We start from the raw sequence: 18,329 nt of genomic DNA on the forward strand, positions 1-18,329 counted from the left end.
ACAATGATGAGGATTTGGTTTTTAATGCATGACTGTTAAAGAGAGTTACAACAATGATGGACGTGTGATTTGCTCTTTGGTTTATGCTTGGTTGTAGTTATAGTTTACGAATTCACATGTAGTCACAAAGGATAAAATCAGTTTTTGTAACATGCTTGAAGGAAGGAACTCAAACAAACGCTACATCCCTGAGAGACTTGAGCCTAAACGTTTATTTGGAGAGTTATTAATCTGTGCATTCTTGTTTTCTAAAAGTCGTTGCATGATCTCATTATTTTTTGCTTGGTTGCTACTTAGAATGCGTTTCATCATTATAGTTCCAAATACTAGAACTCATACCCGTTTTATTCAAAGCATGAAATTGATTAGCATAACAAATAACAAGATGAAGTTGTGTAGTAGTCACCACCATAGCCAAATAGCCGAATCCACCCTTGTCATTTGTATTGTAGGTCTAAACCCCTTTGAGCCTTAGTTAGCCTATTTTCTTGTTAACCACATCACCCTTACCTAGCCTAGAATAGGACTTTCCATACCCTTGTTCTTGAAGTATAGTGGAGCATAACTTAGAAGGAATTCCTTTTGAGTGACATTCTTGCAGAAAACAAGTGTGGGGGAAAGGATTTTGTGAGTGTGTGTGTGCCAAAGTCTTAAAAGGGGCACGGGAAAAAGAAAGAAAAAAAGAAAAAAAAAGAGAACGAAAGAAAAAGAAAGAAAAAAATCGTGAAAAAGAAGAAAATAAAGAAAAGAAGTGAGAAAGAACTCACAAGTGTTGATTGTTGAAGAAAGGGTCCAAAAAGTTTGAATATGGCCCTAAGTTTTGTGTGACTTCCCCTTGGGTATTCAAAGTTGACTTCTGCATTCTAAAGGGAATTCTAAGTGCCTAATTCATTACTTTGCTTACTATTGTTTTAAGAATGTTTGTTTCCTCTACCTTTCCTTGTTAACCAATACCTTAGCCCCGTTACAACCCTTAGACTTCTATCTTGATTGTTATGTATTTCAATATGTGGAGTTTAGAATTGGTTTGAGCATATGGTATCCCTGGTTCTCGTGTCTAGGTAGTAGCATTCCATTCATGAGATCACATACATACATGTTAATAATTCCAGAAAATGCTTTTCTTGTTCTAGCATATGTGAGTGTTCGTCTACATGTTTACATCAATCTTCTCACATATACCTAGTGTAGGGAGTGTAGTCAGAAAATCTGAGTGAAAACAGAGAGTATATCCGGTGAGGAATTGAGGAAATTCTCTAAGGCATGTTACTACATTCAAAATGTTGTTTTAATTGATTAAATGCAAGCTAGTGAATTGTGACTATGATTAAGTATGCTCGAGGGTAAGGATTGCTTAAATCTATGTGAGTGGTGATCTTTGACATGTCATGTTTCATTGGAAATCCCTGAGACGAACGTTGGAAGGTTTAGATTATATGTTTTGTTTCTTTTGTTTATTTGTTTTGCTCGAGGACTAGCAAAAGATAAGTGTGGGGGAATTTGATAGGAGCATATTTAGGCGACTTAACTACCTTATTCTTGTGCATTTGTGCTATTATTTCTTAGTTAATGTCGTATTACAACTCAATTTCGTGTGTTTGTAGGTCCTATGGGTCAAAGTATCAAGAAAGTGCATTTTGGTGCATTTTGGAGCTATTTTGGACACTATGGGGATAGCTTGCATATGGGCTGACATGGATGGACGAATTTGAACTTCAAGAGGCTAGATATGTGATAAGAAGAGGAAGGAACTAAGCTAAGGACAAAGTGGATAAGGAAGGAGCTCAAAAGAGGAAACCTTATCCAAAACATTATCTAAACATTATCCAACCTTATCCAACATTATCCAATTATCCAAAACATTATCCAAACCTTATCTCATCTTATCTTATCCAAACCTTATCATGTCTTAATCCTAATTGCATGGGGACCTAAATGGATAATTCTAGAACCTATTTCTAGAAGCATCCTATTCTAGAAGGCCCAAATCTGCCACAAAACCTATTCTTTCTATAAGCCCTAGAAAAGTGGCGCCCCAATCCATTCTAGAAGGCTTTGGCTTGCCTTGCAAGCCAAGCAACCCTCTCCCCTAAGTCAGCCGCACCTCCCTAGGCCCAATCCCTTTGGGATTCTGATTTCCAAGGCCTAATCCTTGTGGATTTGGGTATACAATTCGTTTTATAAAACTATGTGGGCCAAAAACCTCTTCCTAGGTGGATTTGACAACCCATGGCCGAATTCTAGGGCCCTAATCCACCAAATCTGCTAAGTAAACCCTAATCTAATGAACCCTAGGACTATATAAACATATTTTCAGCCACAAATTCGTACCACCCCCTTATGCTATTCAGAAACCCTTGTGCCGCACCTCCATTCTCTATTCTACACATCCATACACCTCTGCCGCACCTTCCCCACCATAATCAACCATCCTCCATCCCTCTAAACAAGGAAACACCATCCAAAACCACCAATTCCAGCACCCACACTTTGTGCCGCAGCAAGGAGGAGGAAGAGGAGCCAATCTGTGCATCGAATTCATCTTGGATTGCTGAGCATTTAGGTGTATTCTTTCTTATGATTTCAATGTTTAAATTCAATACTTTTTGTTGTGCAAGCATGAGGAACTAATCCCCCCTTTGGCTAGGGGGGAAATTCGAAACCATGGTTATATTTGCATGATGATTTGATTACTTTCAGTTGTGATTTCATGAATGATGAATTCAATTTACTTATCTATTTTAATTAAAACTAGTTTATGTATATGAATTGAGAGTGCACACTTGATTTGCATGCATAAACATGATGCTAGGATATGAGGGAACTTCACCTAATCGTTGGGAACTCATATCCATGAGTAGTTAAGATTGTTGGTCGCAATTATGTTAAGTAAATTATTGGCATAAGTATCATGCGCTTTCATAGTTACGAATGCCTCGTCAACACCTATGATTTCCATAGAACCTAATGATCTTTGATTGTCTTTCTATTATGCGCTTTCATATAGAAAACTTTTAAGGAATAATTTGATTGCAATGCGCTAATTCCATTCAATTCAATGACCTAAGGGAAATCTGATAGTTAATTTAAGCGTACCTAATTAATTTGGGGTGTTGAGGTTCATGAATTCATTGATTAAACAACTGGAAATTGTATTATGTGCAAGTATGCCATGTGTGGAGAAAAACCTCCTAGCCATCTCACCATCCACTTAATTCTACCAATTTCGTCAAAATCTGCCTATTTTACATATTCGTTTTGTTTGTTTGATTTTCGTCCAAAACCAAATCCCCAATTGTCTTAGAGTGTCTAATTGGTCCAAATATGTTTTAGATTGTGTTTTTAAGAGTTTTGAGTCAAGTTAGAATCAATTTTCGTCCAAATTTGTGTTTAGGCTCAAAACTGCCCAGATTGTGTTTTTAAGGCTGTTTTGAGTGTTTTTAGCCTATTTTGAGTTTTGTGAACGTGTTTGAGTCTTTTTAAGTGAGTTTAAGTGTTTTAAAGGTCAGTTTTATTTATTTGAGTCAGTTAGAGTGTTTAGCAATCCCTCCTAATCCCCGGTGTAAGAACGATCCCTACTTATTTATATGCTACAATTGTCAAAAGAGGGTTAATTTGTGTGTTAAGTTAATTTTCGCATCACTAGTCACAATCGTGTTAAGTAAATCCTTGTCATAAGTCTCATGCGTTTCATGGTACTGAATGCCTTGTCAATGCTTATGATTTTCATAGAACTTAATGACTTTTGATATGTATCTTTATTATGCATTTCATATAGGGAACTTGAGAAAGATAATTTGGTTGCGATGCGTATTCCATCTAATTCAATGAAATAAGGAAAATCTGATGGTTAGTTGTGCGATGCAACTAACTTAGGGCGTTGTCATTCATAGTCTAAAGGAATAATAAATGGAAATTGGTTCATATGCATATATCATGTGTGGAGAAGGACCCTCTAACTAGCCTTTCACCCATTTAATTCACCCAAATTCGTTTTTACAAAGCGTTTTATACAAAGTTTCTGTTTTAAGTTTTAATTTCGTAAAAAACAATCCCCTTTTCATTTAGTCTTGTTATTTGAGTCAAAATCTGTTTTCTTTTAGTCTTTTGAGTCAAGTTAAGTTTTATTTTCGTCAAAACAGCTTGTTAGGTCTAGAATTGAGACTTTTTGAGTGTTTGTTGCTGTTTTAAGTCTATAGAGTCTAAATTAGTGTTTTTAAGTCTTAATTGTGTTGATTAGAATCCTTAGTTAATCCCCGTTCTAGAACGATCCCTACTTGCATATATATTACAATTGTCACAAATAGGGTTTTAATTTGAGTGTGTCAAGTTAATTTTCACATCAGCAATCAGGCTAAAAATATGTCAACAATTTAGATCGTGTTTTAGAATAACCTAGATTGTGATGATGAATCTGTTTGCACCTAAAATATGCACAATTTTACTTATTTGGAATTAAAAGTGAAAATATGACATTTTGGGGTATTAATGTGCAAATATACTAAAAGTTGCATGTGGGAATGTTTCTCCACATGGTTTGAAGTGGTGGTTTTATTGTGAGTGAGGATGTTAGTAGACATGGGAGATGGACATGTGGAGGAAAGAAGCCAACTTGCTTCTTCTAAATATTAATTTATTGCAAGTAGGATTAATAGACATGTGGTGGGAATGTGAGTTGGCCTCTTTTAATATTATTTCATGTGCAAGCTGGCAGTGGAGCTTCTCTCCACAAGTTCAATGTTCACAGCAAAGGGGCTCTCTCAGTTCTCTATATAAAGAAGCAGAGGCAAAAGGATTAAAGACACTCAACCAATCAATCAAGCAACTCTACTCAAATCAGCTCCTCAATTTCCTTGTAAACATTTACTTTTAGCCAAGCACCCTTTACTTTCCTTGTTTTTAGCTCTACTGCTCACTCAGTAGTATCAATCTCCTTTGTATTTTTATTTACAACCTTCAAAGTCATTCCCCAAACCACTAGAAATTGCCACAAGACTAGAGCAACTTGCTTGATCTATTGGGAACAAGCTCGAACGTTGTATTTGGCATCCCTTTGTACTTATAATGCTCTGTACTTTAAATAATTACATTTATGTAAAACTGCATTTTCAGTCATTTAAATTACAAGCAATCTACAATACTGGTCATTTACTTTCCTTTGTCATTTACACTTCTAGCAAACTTGTCATTTACTTATTGTTACATCTCTCCACGTTAGTGAAGTCCATATCTTTAAGGCAAAGAAAGAACCTTGATTTGAGCCACTCCCACTCAATGGCACAATCTCTTGGTTAGAAGTCGAACTCAAATGCAATCTCAATCATTCAAATCCCGTCGACTAGCGGCATCTAGTAGTGGCATGCTCGCATCCACCAGTTTCTTATTCGAGCATATTCCTGGCATGCCCGCGAGGCCCATGGCGAATTTAGGAGGCGAACAGAATCTTGTGAACGAGTTTGAGGTAGAATAACTATCAAGAGCATGCTTGATAAAGTGTTATGGCCTATTTTACTGAAGGGAGAAAGAAAGTGCACCAGAGAGAGATGGAGAAAGGCTCGAGGAATTCTGTTTTTTATTTTTTATGCCTTGTGCTTTTATTTATAGTAAACATGATAGAATTTCTTGACTTGCAAGCAATACAATCATAAATGGATAAAATCTTCTAATAACCTAAATACAATCTACTAGTGATTTACGCAAACACATGTGCTATAATTAATATCACAATAATGTTTAATTTAGGGTCTGTTTGGAAGTGTTTTCAAAATATATGAAAACACTTTTTGGTGAAAATATTTTTTAAACCAATCCTTGATTAAAATACAAATAAATCTTAAAAAAACATTTAAAATACTTTCTGCAAAAAGTACATAAATGTGCATCATATAAGAAACAGTTCAACACTTTCTCAAAAAAACAATTTCAATTATTTTAAAATCACTCCTAACGAGCTATCGAAGACTCTAGAAAACCAGCAGCAAAGAAGAGATCAAAGTCAACAAGTCTTTTCTTTTCTCAATTCCTCTCCTGGTTCTGTCCGTCTCTGTCTCTCTCCTCCATTCAGCCAAAACGCGAATTGCATTTGCCAGTTCAAAGTCAACACGTCATCACCACCCCCAAACCTCCGGAATCAAATTCCCATTCCCTTTCCCCAATTAACTTCCACTTAAGGAAACAAAAGAAAAAAGAAAAGCAAATTTCATTTCCCCTCTCTCCTCCGACCTCCGCCACTGCGCGATCTCTCTCTCTCTCTCTCTCTCTCTCCCCTCCCCGTGTCCGACTCTTTCTTCCCGCGAATCGATCGGCCTGGAAAGGAAGGGAAGGAGAAAAAGCTCGGACCATGTCGTTCTCTGACTCCGACTCCTCGTCTTCATACGGCGGCGACTACAAGAATTTCAAGCAAATCAGCCGCGACCGTGAGTTCCCTCCCTCTATCCTTACTCGCTTTCGTTTAAATTCCACTTCAGTTTCTTTGATTATCGATTTAATTAATACTAGCATCTGAATCAAGCTCTAAGCTGATGAATTTGTATTGTAATTGGTTCAGAAACTTATTGGTTACTGAACTATTTCTGTGATTTAGTAAAATAGCAGTAGAAACTACAAGCTCAATGATTTTTTGGAGTTTGTAATAATCTGTGACAACAATTAGTAATCACAATTAGTAAATCGCGAAGATTTGGATGGATGAAATGTACGGTGAGAATGAGGTGGCTAGCCTATTGGGATTTCGGTAGGGCGGGAAAAATCTGTATTGGATGTTCAATGTAAGAGGAGCACTGATCCGCTGCAGTGCAATGTGCAGCAGCTAGACTGGTTTTGTATCGGTGGAGGTATAGCAGTTAATGTTTATTTTTGGGCGAGGTCGACCAGCTTGTTCTAGATATGGACTAAGATCACTCCATTACTGTTGTTTATAATTGATGGTGGTTAGTTGTTGCTTGTGACTGACTTCCGAAATGTTGTGTTTAGGATTGTTAATTGAAATGCTTCGGTCTTGCAAAACAGGGGATTCAAAAGCAACCTGGAAGGTAAATGCAACTAGTATTATGATGTCAATTGTGGTACAAATTTGATTTACGTAGTTTTTGTGACTATAAGTTTATGTTTGCATAATAAAAGGTGCTTACATATGTTCCAGAGATTATAGGATCTATGAATGGGGGAGTACATCTTTTATGAAAGTATTTGTTTTGTAACACTCGTAGACATAATAATGAACTGGGAAAGTTTCTGAACCTCAACAGGAAATACATGTGTTCTGTGTGCTTATATTGTGTATACTACTTGTTGGTATTTTTCTCGTCTATAATTGATAAAATCTACTTTATTTTTATCGTGTACTCTGGAATAGAGCTTGTAAGTGAATTATTTGATCAAGCCCTGAATGTACTCTCTAATAGTTGGGAGATATAACTGGTGTATCTCTAGGGTAAAGGACTATTTTCTCTCTTTTATCTGGTGAACCCACTATCTCTCTTATAAACTGATGATAATTTTCCATGTGATGATATTCTTCTTTGTTTAGTTGCAATTGTTATGTGATCGCTATTGCTGTAGGTACTTATCATGGACAAACTTACTGTTAAGATAATGTCTTACGCATGCAAAATGGCTGACATTACAGATGAAGGTGTTTCATGTAAGAATCAAAAGGACTCTCCCTGAAAAGTTTTACTTTATATTTTTGTATTTTAGTGCATTGCCTTGGTATCTGCTATCTGGCCAATCTATTTTTACCAGCCGCATGAAGAGGATGCTGCATCGTCATGGTATTCGATAATACTTAGCAGTTATTTGTCAGTCACATTTACCTAACTATATAACAAGGTGCTGCATTTCTTTGGCTATATATCAAAAGCCATTGCGCATCCCATTCTGGTAGCATTTACTAAATGTGTGATACAATATTCCACACTATAAAATTGTCAGTGCTATTGTAGAAGCCCTAATCTGAAGCTGCTGACTGGTCACTGCATGGTATTTGATTATTTTTTATTTGACAAGCTACCAAGTTATATCTGTTGTGTAGTGTCGAGGACATTGAATTGAGGCAATTTTGTTCTCGGCGTGTGATGTGTGGCCATAGAATTGTGAATATTACATTGTTGCCATTTTAAGCTGACAAGTGGTTGCCCTGTTTTTTGTCTCCCACTTATTTTCTGAGGCCAATCATTTAACATGATATATTGGTTGATGGGCTTCTATTAAAACTTAAGTTGGTGGGTTGTTTTTAACTTGTAACTACAATTCGTATTTTCTTGCAGTGGTTGAAGACATATTCAGGCGAAGGCAGCCATTGCCCTCCATGGATGCTATATACTTTATGCAGCCTACCAAAGAGAAGTAATACTTTTTAATTTTTACTGGAGAGAGGGAGAGAACCTATCTGTTGAATGTTTTTATTTTTGTAGCATGTTGGCAGTATATTTCTTGATGAATCTTGTTAGAATATAAAACTATTTCCAGAGATCATCCAAACAACTTAACTTTTGGGAACATTGGTAGCTAAGCAATGTTCCATGATATTAGAGTAAGATCCTACAACTCTACCAATTTATGTATGTTTGGGCTCTTGAAGGCTGGAGAGAGGCCCACACGTGAAGGGATGTTAGAATGTAGAACAATTATTGTAACACATTGTACAACCTAAGGTTTCAGGAATAGTGAGGGCCAGACAAAACTTGACAAATCACAAGTTTGAGACCTAAAGTTCGATTGAATTGTTAACTATATTTTTAACTTTAGGGTTGTTCAGTTATTCTCTGTTCTTACTCCATCTGTTTCCCTGTCCGTAGAGGGAAATATTTTCCTAAAATTTTCCTTTGTTTCTTTCTCACCTCTTTGATTGAGCATTTCCCACGAGTAAAATGTGAAATAATTTTTTTTTCTGCTTAATATAATGCCGAAGTGATTGTTTGAATAATTATCTATTTCCTGTTGGTTTTTTAACATCAGCCATATATGGCAGCCTCTCTAACTTTCTCTCTCTGATGTTAATTTGCAGTGTTATCATGTTCTTGTCAGACATGTCGGGAAGATCACCATTGTACAGGAAGTATGTGCAGCAATATCAGTTGCCTTGTTCTATTTGTTTGTGTGGTTTTTATCATGTTGAGGCTTGAAGGTTCTAATGGTTCTTCTTTTCTTGTCTTCCTAGGGCATTTGTTTTCTTTAGTTCACCTATTTCAAGAGAATTAGTTAGTCACATCAAGAAGGATGGAACTGTGTTAACTCGCATAGCTAAATTGATCGAGGTTATAGTTATTTTTCAAACATATCCTAGATTGATAAGTTAGCAGAATTTTATGTATCAGTCAGTTGTCTTCTTTGTTGTTGGTCAAAAGTAAGAAGATGCTGATTTGGGCAAATTTGCAGATGAATTTGGAATATTTTGCAATAGACGGTCAGGTATGTGACGCTACTGCAGTCAAAGTTTTGGTTTATTTGTGGTCATCATTTTATATTATATCCTTTTCAAAAGAATTTTTGTTTAATGTATATTTAAATTTGGGGTTCAAGTGATATTAAGATTCAATGTTCGTAAGCATTTACAGCCATTCGTTGGGAAAAAAAAAAAAAGTTCATGGCTTTTCTGTTTTGTAATTTCTTTGCACAGGCTTTTGTTACCAACAATGAGAGGGCTTTAGAGGAACTTTATGGGGATGAGGAGGATTCACGCAGAGGTGTTGCATGTTTGAATGTGATGGCTGCTCGTGTTGCCACAGTTTTTGCTTCGTTAAGGGTACTTGTTATAATGATGTTAAATTTTGATTGAATATTCGGTTCAGGTTTTCTGAAACACCTATTTGTTTTTTATTTCCTAGGAATTTCCTTGTGTGCGTTATCGAGCTGCAAAGTCACTTGATGCCACCACAATGACCACTTTTCGTGATTTAATTCCTACAAAGCTCGCGGCTGGGATCTGGGATTGTCTCATGAAATATAAAAATACAATTAAGAACTTCCCTGAGGCAGAAACATGCGAGTTGCTTGTCCTTGACAGATCTGTCGATCAGGTTTTTAGGTGCATGTGTTGGTTATAAAAGCATATCATGCAAAGTGGTATTCACTTTATTATTATAATGAATACTCACTTGAATTTTCAGATTGCACCTCTCATACACGAATGGACATATGATGCCATGTGTCATGACCTGTTAAATATGGATGGAAATAAGTACGTGCATGAGGTAAGTTGAAATGTCCATTTACATGGATGTGCTTTCAAAGTTTGTGTTTTTGTTTCTTTTGGATGCTTTATAAAGGGATTGTTTATAGGTTCCAAGCAAAACTGGTGGTCCACCTGAGAAAAAAGAGGTTCTTTTAGAGGATCATGATCCTGTCTGGCTTGAGCTTCGCCACGCACATATAGCAGATGTATGTCCTGTGCCTATTTGTATTTTTCAGGGTTACACAGGCATAAATTAATTAATTTTTTTTTTCCCTTCATTTGACCTTTGTCAGGCTAGTGAACGACTGCATGAGAAAATGACCAACTTCGTATCAAGGAATAAGGCTGCACAGATCCACGGTTCAAGGTTCGCGTGTATATATTTCTTAACTTCTCTTTTGTTTTTTTTAAATGAATTCTAATTATATACTTGTTTCTAACTTTCTTTGAGTAAGGAATAGCTGTAACACCTTGTTTTCCAGGATTTAGATCATGAGTGGAATTTGTTTTGCTATTCCATTAATACACAATCTTTGACTAGTTTGAAATGAAACATAAGGAATTTACGCACCCTGTTCAGTGGGCTGATAGAAATACTGGAGTCAGGCTAACTGTGTAACTTCTCTTCTGGTTGAATCATTCTATCATTCTGGTCAAACAAACAGAGCCTAATTTTGTAGTGGCTCGCAAAATTCGCCTGTTCTTTTGTCCATAATGGATTTCTTAACTGGGTAGGAGTGTTTCTGGTTAAAAATAGTTTGGTTTTTCTTGAATAGTCAAGTACTAAGTTCTCATAAAACAAGGACCAGCTCAAGAAATTCCATGCCAATACATGGGACTGCTTGGCTGGATTTTATAGACATTACATATTGGCACAGTGCTAATCCTTGATTTGTGCAAATCATTGTTACGTGATGAAGATATGTGTGCCTCACATCATATCATGTGTATTTCATTGGTGCAAGGAGTTTCTCCTCGTAGGGTCTGCCAACCAGACATTTTTGCAATGGATTCGTGGTTAATACAGCTAAATTCTGGTGCTGAGCACTTTGATTTTTTTAAGTAGAAAACTCATATTATATGCGTAAACTATATATATAGTGAAGCTTATATATGAGGGATTTATAGTTACTATTGATAGATCGAACGAGCTGCTTGTGGTGGGGTTATTGTATGAAGGGTATAAAATTGTTCTTCGGGCCTTGGTCAAAAATCTTGGATTACTTACATCCTCTAAAATAATTCATAATATTACTGTCTGCATCCAAGAAAAAGGATATGAGATTTTCTCTTTCAACTTAATCAACATCATTTTTCTGTTTAAACTTTCAAAGCTTAGGCAAGTCTATTGGTATGCCAGTTCGTGTTGTTGTGTTTTGTTTCTCACCTAAATTCTCACGTGTTATATAGAGATGCTCGCGAACTATCTACAAGGGATTTGCAAAAGATGGTTCAAGCATTGCCACAATATAGTGAACAAATTGACAAACTCTCCCTTCACGTAGAGGTTAGTTCATTTGAAGTATCTGTTTGATTAGCAAAATTCCACCATCAAAATTCAAAACTTTGGTTAAGGGATTCTGTTCAGTATTTCTGACGACAATTATAAATAATGTGACCATTGCTGTAGTTTATTTATAATTCAATTAGCTAAGAAGATTCTTAAAACAGAACAAACCTGTTAAATGAACGACTTTTATACATCTAGACATATTCATGTGGCCGCCCTTTTGCCTCTTGAATAAGTGCTGTCCAAATCTCACATATGTATTCCACTTTTTGCTCTTTTTCCACCTCAATGTTTGCACTGTCCAACTGTAAGATAAATTTGTCTTTGGATGAGGCTTCATTTTTAAGCAAACCAAGAAGTAACTCACTCAGCAAATACAAATTACAAACTAAAAAGTCAATGGATGGAGTACGAATCACAACAGAAGTGATAGCATATTGAATGGCAGAAAGAAAGTTTGAGCTGTTGACTTTGAACGTGGAAATCATGGATTTAGGCAAATATTATTTTATTTCTCCAGATTGCAGGAAAGGTTAACAGAATTATCCGGGAGTTTGGGCTTCGAGAACTTGGGCAGTTGGAGCAGGATCTTGTTTTTGGAGATGCGGGCATGAAAGATGTGATCAAGTTTTTGACGACAAAAGATGTAAGAAACTTTAGAAGTATACGAGTATGCAAGATTCATTGTCATTGTGTTCTGTAAACTTTATATACCATTTTTATGCAGGATACAACTGGTGAAAATAAGTTGCGCTTGTTGATGATTCTTGCAGCCATTTATCCTGAGAAATTTGAGGGCGAGAAGGGTCTCAATTTGATGAAGGTTGGTACCACCTGAGGTCAATCAGTGTATCTAATCTCATTCAAGTGTTTACTGTGGTACTTTTCTTGTTTTCAGTTAGCAAAATTACCACCGGATGATATGAATGCCGTGAATAATATGAAACTACTTGGGGGAGCACCAGATACCAAAAAAAGCACAGGGGCTTTTTCTCTGAAGTTTGACATTCATAAGGTGAATGTATACAGAATCTTTGAGAGTTCTTTCAATTGTTCAATCAATATCTAACAAGGGGCTATTCAATTTCAGAAGAAACGTGGAGCTAGGAAGGAACGTCCAAGTGAAGGAGAAACATGGCAGCTTGCGCGCTTTTATCCCATAATAGAGGTACCCCTTTTTGATTATTTTGTAGCCCACTTAGTCTATATGGGTGAATGGTCTGGGTAAATGTCATGTGATTAGAACAGCTATATAGAGTTTGTTGGTCTATGGTGACTCTTCCAATTTGCCTCTCAACTATCTCAGTTCTTGTTTTTGGGACAACCAAAACAAAATGTAATTGAGTTGCCTCTCAGTTAAATCGATGACCATGTTCTTTAAGCTTTTTTATTTCTATCAAAAAAAATATTAGTTGTGGTAGTAATGATATATATTTAAATTGCAGTAGGGTTGGGTAGGTATTGTTTGGGTTTTTTATCACCAAATGGTCCTTTATGTTTTGTCAACTCATCAGTTTGTTCATTAATATTTCAAACTCATCAATGTCTTCCCTTATCTATTACTCTACCCATCATTGTTGTCCCTGACATCCAACTCCATTACAAAATCTGTTAGTGTAATGACGTGCTTCGGCATAGGATTGACAAAGCCAATCATATAAGGCCACATGGATTAATAAAAATTGAATTCTTAGACTAATAGTTTATAATTGTAAAACTAATAAAAAAAATTCATTTCTTAACCTCCCTTCTTCCTCAAGCGAATCATGACAAACACCTTCATCCTGTGAAATTAGAATTATCTTACGATTTGTTGTGCACAAATTGATTTACAATGAAAAACATTTTCTATTGATTTCATGGGATGGGAAGTACCGAGAAACAATTGAATGAATAAATAATTTTTGAATTGTCTATTCATTATATATCCACTGGAATCTAAAAATATATGTTTAACTGATTATTCATTTATCCATTTTGCCGAAAATGGTTGAATGGATAAAGTATTAGAATGCATCCAATTGGGTTGGATTGTTTCCGAGAATGAAAATTGTGTTTGTGAATGAGTACTATGGGGGAGAGGAAATCGGAATTGTGTTTGAACTAGGTATGGAAGCAGGTTGAAGACGAATTTATTATTTCATCTTCCCACTCCCATCCCTGTAGCTCAACCACCACCAAACTCAAAGCTCACTGTTCTCTCGTTCTCACTCTCTCTCCCTCTCTACCACGCCGTCCAACCCCACAAAACAAGCCCCAGGTTTCCTTGACCCCCAACCACAATCTTATTGTTTTTATTAGTTTTATCTTCTTTTGTTTTTATTCGTTTTATCTTCTTTTTTTTCTGTCAAAGTTTTAAGCTATTTGACTATGCACATAGCTTCGGTTGCGTCTTGTTTGCCAAGGAGATATGGTTGCTTTTCCTTCTTCAGTAGGCTTTCCGTGGGTTCGGTTGACCTCACCACTTCAGTTCTCATAGAAGAAGAAGCTGTAAGCTAAGAAGAAGGAAAGATTACAATCATGAACTTTTTCTTAAAGAACTGAAGTTTTATTAATCCATGTGGCATCACAGTAATTGGCTTTGTAGGTCCCACACAAATGCCACATCAACACAATAACAGATTTTGTAATCGACTTTATCAGGGACAATATTGATGAGTAGAGGAATAGGTAAGGGACTGAGTTTGAAACATTAAGGACCAAACTGATGAGTTGACAAAACATGACCATTTATAATGTTTTCTTGGTATTTTAGTTGGGCATTCACGTGACATTTTCTGGTGAAACTTGCGTGGAGATATGTCGTATGCAAATTCTCATGCCATTGAATATGCATAGCATGCTACTTAGTGACTGCTTTAGAAAGAGAAGCAATTAAGGGCGCCGTCTTATAATCTTCACAAGATGTCATGAATATATCATGAAACTCAGTTTCAATGATTGTACGAGTTATCAATTAGTATATCTGAATCATCTCTTCGTTCAGGAACTTGTAGAAAACCTTAGTAAAGGTGAACTGTCAAAGGAAGAATATCCATGTTTGAATGACCCAAGTCCAACTTTTCCTGGGACTTCACATGTAGCGGCAGTAAATCATCCTCCAGCTGCTCATTCAATGAGATCAAGACGGACGCCAACATGGGCCCGGCCTCGAAATTCTGATGATGGGTATTCGAGGTATCATGTCACTCTACTTGATTATTTTGAATATGGACCAGTCATCACTTTTATTGTATTCCTTTAGTTTTCTGTTAAGCTAATTAGAGCGCCCCTTATAACTAGAGCTACTTTTGGACTGTTGCATTATGGAAATCTTTCATAAGTAGCAACTCTGAGAGCCCCTTGAATGATTTATTGAACTATTCTCTCCTTCTGCACCTACAGCGATTCAGTATTACGGCATGCATCGAGTGATTTCAAAAAGATGGGCCAGCGCATATTTGTAGTTATAGTAGGTGGGGCTACTAGATCGGAGGTATGAAAATGTTCCACTTGTCCCTAAATGAAGTTGCGATTGCCGCTGTTTCTAGTTTAGTGAGTTTATAAGTTGTGTTTCATTTTCAGCTTAGGGTTTGCCACAAGCTCACAGCTAAACTGAAGAGGGAAGTTGTTCTAGGCTCCTCATGTCTCGAGGATCCTGCTCCATTTATTGCGGTAATACATTATAGTTTTGATCTGTTAACGCTTGATTCTGAGACGCTCTTTCTCCCCTAACAAACTGTTTTTTTCCCAAAATGTTGTAGAAACTAAAGATGATGACTGCACACGAGCTCTCGTTGGATGATCTACAGATATGAATGTAGAATCGACAGGAAGGGCTGGGAATGACATTCGGACCGTTACCAGGCCAATCTGTATTCGTAGATGCTGCTGATTGTATCCATATTCTTTTCTTTTGACCCCCTTCAACATTCAATATAAAAACCCCTACCTATTGATACCGGTAGCTCTGGACATTCTTGAAGGAGCTAATTTGGGTTCCTGCCGACGGCTGCTTCTTGGTTCTGTGAATCTGTATTAAAATTTACATGCTGAATTGAATCCAAGCTACAAGTGCGACTTCTAGTACAGATAAAAGGGCAAAAAAAAAGAAAAAAAAAAAAAAAGTTAGCCTTTACGATCCAATCAGGCATCTAATCCAATCCAATCCGATGAACTGAACCCAAAGAAAAGTAAACTACCTGATTCATTACAACTTAACCAAACTGTCGGAGAAGCCACGCAATATCGACGCCCCCGGCCGCATTAGAGTCATCGTGCCGGGTTGTAATACGACAAGGTCCAAAACACCATATGCGGCACTGTATCCCCATACCCCTTCTCCTTATAAATGCTGTGTATTTGCTTCTATGGATGGCGTATAGATATCTGCTCTCTAGGTCTATTATTCAACTATTTTTTAAATGACTTTAGCAGAGGTTGTTGGAAATGTGTCCTAAAGCCAATCATAAAACAATATTGTACAGATATTTCACGTGTTAAGCTAAAACTAGTTTACTCTAGGGCAAAGATTATTGTTTAAAGTCGTCTAATTAAGCATTATACGCTTAAACAATAAGTCCAATGAATATGTAATTAGGAGAATGTGATCTAAAGAAGTTAGATTCATAAGACCATTCTCCTTCATACATAGATCCTAAACATTCCCAATCATAAGATTGCCAATTGGGCATTGACAATTCGTTGGATCAGTACATTTTATGTCTTCTTTCGCATGAGAGTAATTGGCTCGAGTCATTGGTACGAATGATGAAAGACAAGTATGTAGGTTCCCAATAAAGACTAAGTCCACTGAATGCGATCAACAAGGAGTTTTCATACTCATGTCACATGAGAACTCAAGGTTGGGATAATGCAAAGTAGTTCTTTGACCTGAGACATCATAGTTGTCTTGTGGTTAGATCCTTAGTCTTTGTCTGTGTTAAAGGCATTCCATTTAAGAGTGTCCACGACACGGGGCTAAGCTACTTATCATGTGGGTATGTAAATGTACAACAAGGGATCTATAACCTTCAAATCATTGAGGGAGAATACTCTATGATATGATTAAGAATCTCTGGCTAGAGTATGAATGAGATTTAGGAAGTTGTTCCAAATCTTATTCAAGGTAATCATATAGACAAGAGAATCATATTGGATGGTAGACATGAATAAACTATCAGCCAAACAATGTGATCCACAATATAGAATTAGAGAAAGACCATAGTGTAATGTAATCTCAAATTGAATAGTTCTCTCCAACCTTTTTTGATTAGCTGGGTTAGTCATGACACACTGCTAGGTGTCACTCATGGTTTGTGGAAGCTATGAAGGTGTATAATCACTAAAGGGAGAATTGAAAGTAATTTTCAATTCATAGTTGATTAGTAAGAGTTCTAATCGCCCACTACCTTGCTAAAAGGAACCTAATGGATCTCACACCGTGTAAGGTAATGATTGAAGGATTTAACGAATATGAGTAAGGAAAACTAAATAGTTTAACTATATAAGACAAGGATTAATTAATATGTTAATTAATCATACGAAAGGTTCGTATTGGCCTTTATGTAAGTTTCAGGTTTCAAAGCCCAAATAGGTTTTGGTCCACAGGGCCCATTAAGTTTAAGTTGTATGACAACTAAAAGTAAAATGAGAATTAACCCAAACACACACACAAAATGGGTCAAGAGAGAGAAAGGAGTGATGATTCACTTATTACAAGTTTGCCACTCATTTACAATGAGATATAAAGACAACTTTATAGCTCCATCTTTCATTAGGGTTTTCTAAAGGTAAAGAGAGAAACACAAAACTCTCTCCTTCCTCCAGAAGGCCGGAAAATATGGGTGAAAATTGCTAGCATTCTCTTCATCCATGTTCACTCATCTTCTTCCTCAACCACCCTTGGTGTTGGAACTTAGAGGTTCTCTCCTTTGGGGGCTTTTGGAGAACCCATTCTTCCTTCCAAATCCAAGAAATCAAGAAGCAAAGTTCCTTCATCCTTATCCATGGAGCCAAGGAGCGAGGAGGCAAAGGAATGAAGGCCTTCTCATTGGTGAATAACCTTTGCTAAGTAAAGAGGTGCTTCAAAGATATACAGTTTCTCAACTCTCTTTGTTTTATAGTTGAGTCTTGGTTCACCACCACTACTAGGCTTTGAATTTCATGGTTTAAGCTTTGTTTTAAAGTGCATACAAGCATACTTCCACCGTTTAATTGTTAAATGCATGTATTATGTTGCTCAATGAACTCAATTTATTAAATATTTTACTTCAAGTGGTATCAAGAGCCTAGGTCTAGTAATTGATGAACCCTTTTGGGTTTTGCTGTAATAGTTACAAGTTTTATTTTTCTTCTTTTAATGTAAATTTTGCATGAAAATTTGCCATCTCAAAAGTTGTAGATGTAGTTTGACGATGAGTTTTGGGGCTAAAAGTTGGTGCCTTTTTGTTAGGGAAATTTAGCCAAATCAATGGGTACATTCTTTGCATTTATGTATGTCTTGTTAAAATAGTTTTAAAATGACATTAAGAACCCCTAAGTACCCACATGTTATTGCTCTTTAGTTTGAGAGAGTTTTCGGGTGTCTTTGGGTGAAAATTGTTTATGGTGCTTTCATGGGTTTTTCATGAATATTCTTCATTGTCCTTGTTGCGTTCCTCATGT

The 18,329-nt window shown here is 36.5% G+C and overlaps 1 protein-coding gene across 1 annotated transcript; it reads left to right on the top strand.

Moving 5' to 3' along the window:
* Nucleotides 1-5,913: 5,913 nt before the first annotated feature.
* On the top strand, nt 5,914-15,630 carry LOC137710478 (SNARE-interacting protein KEULE). The gene is made up of 21 exons (XM_068449508.2): nt 5,914-6,416; nt 6,973-7,031; nt 7,561-7,642; nt 8,268-8,346; nt 9,008-9,058; nt 9,161-9,257; nt 9,379-9,411; nt 9,620-9,745; nt 9,828-10,019; nt 10,110-10,193; nt 10,282-10,380; nt 10,468-10,541; nt 11,585-11,681; nt 12,205-12,330; nt 12,412-12,507; nt 12,583-12,699; nt 12,775-12,852; nt 14,671-14,861; nt 15,069-15,159; nt 15,249-15,338; nt 15,428-15,630. The coding sequence occupies exons 1-21, from the start codon at nt 6,341-6,343 to the stop codon at nt 15,479-15,481; spliced, it is 1,992 nt and encodes a 663-aa protein (XP_068305609.2). The 5' UTR covers nt 5,914-6,340; the 3' UTR covers nt 15,482-15,630.
* The last annotated feature ends 2,699 nt before the right edge of the window (nt 15,631-18,329 follow it).

The sequence above is a fragment of the Pyrus communis genome, chromosome 6 (genome assembly GCF_041283825.1).
Source record: "Pyrus communis isolate YQ-2024b chromosome 6, ASM4128382v1, whole genome shotgun sequence".
Classification (NCBI taxonomy): domain Eukaryota; kingdom Viridiplantae; phylum Streptophyta; class Magnoliopsida; order Rosales; family Rosaceae; genus Pyrus; species Pyrus communis.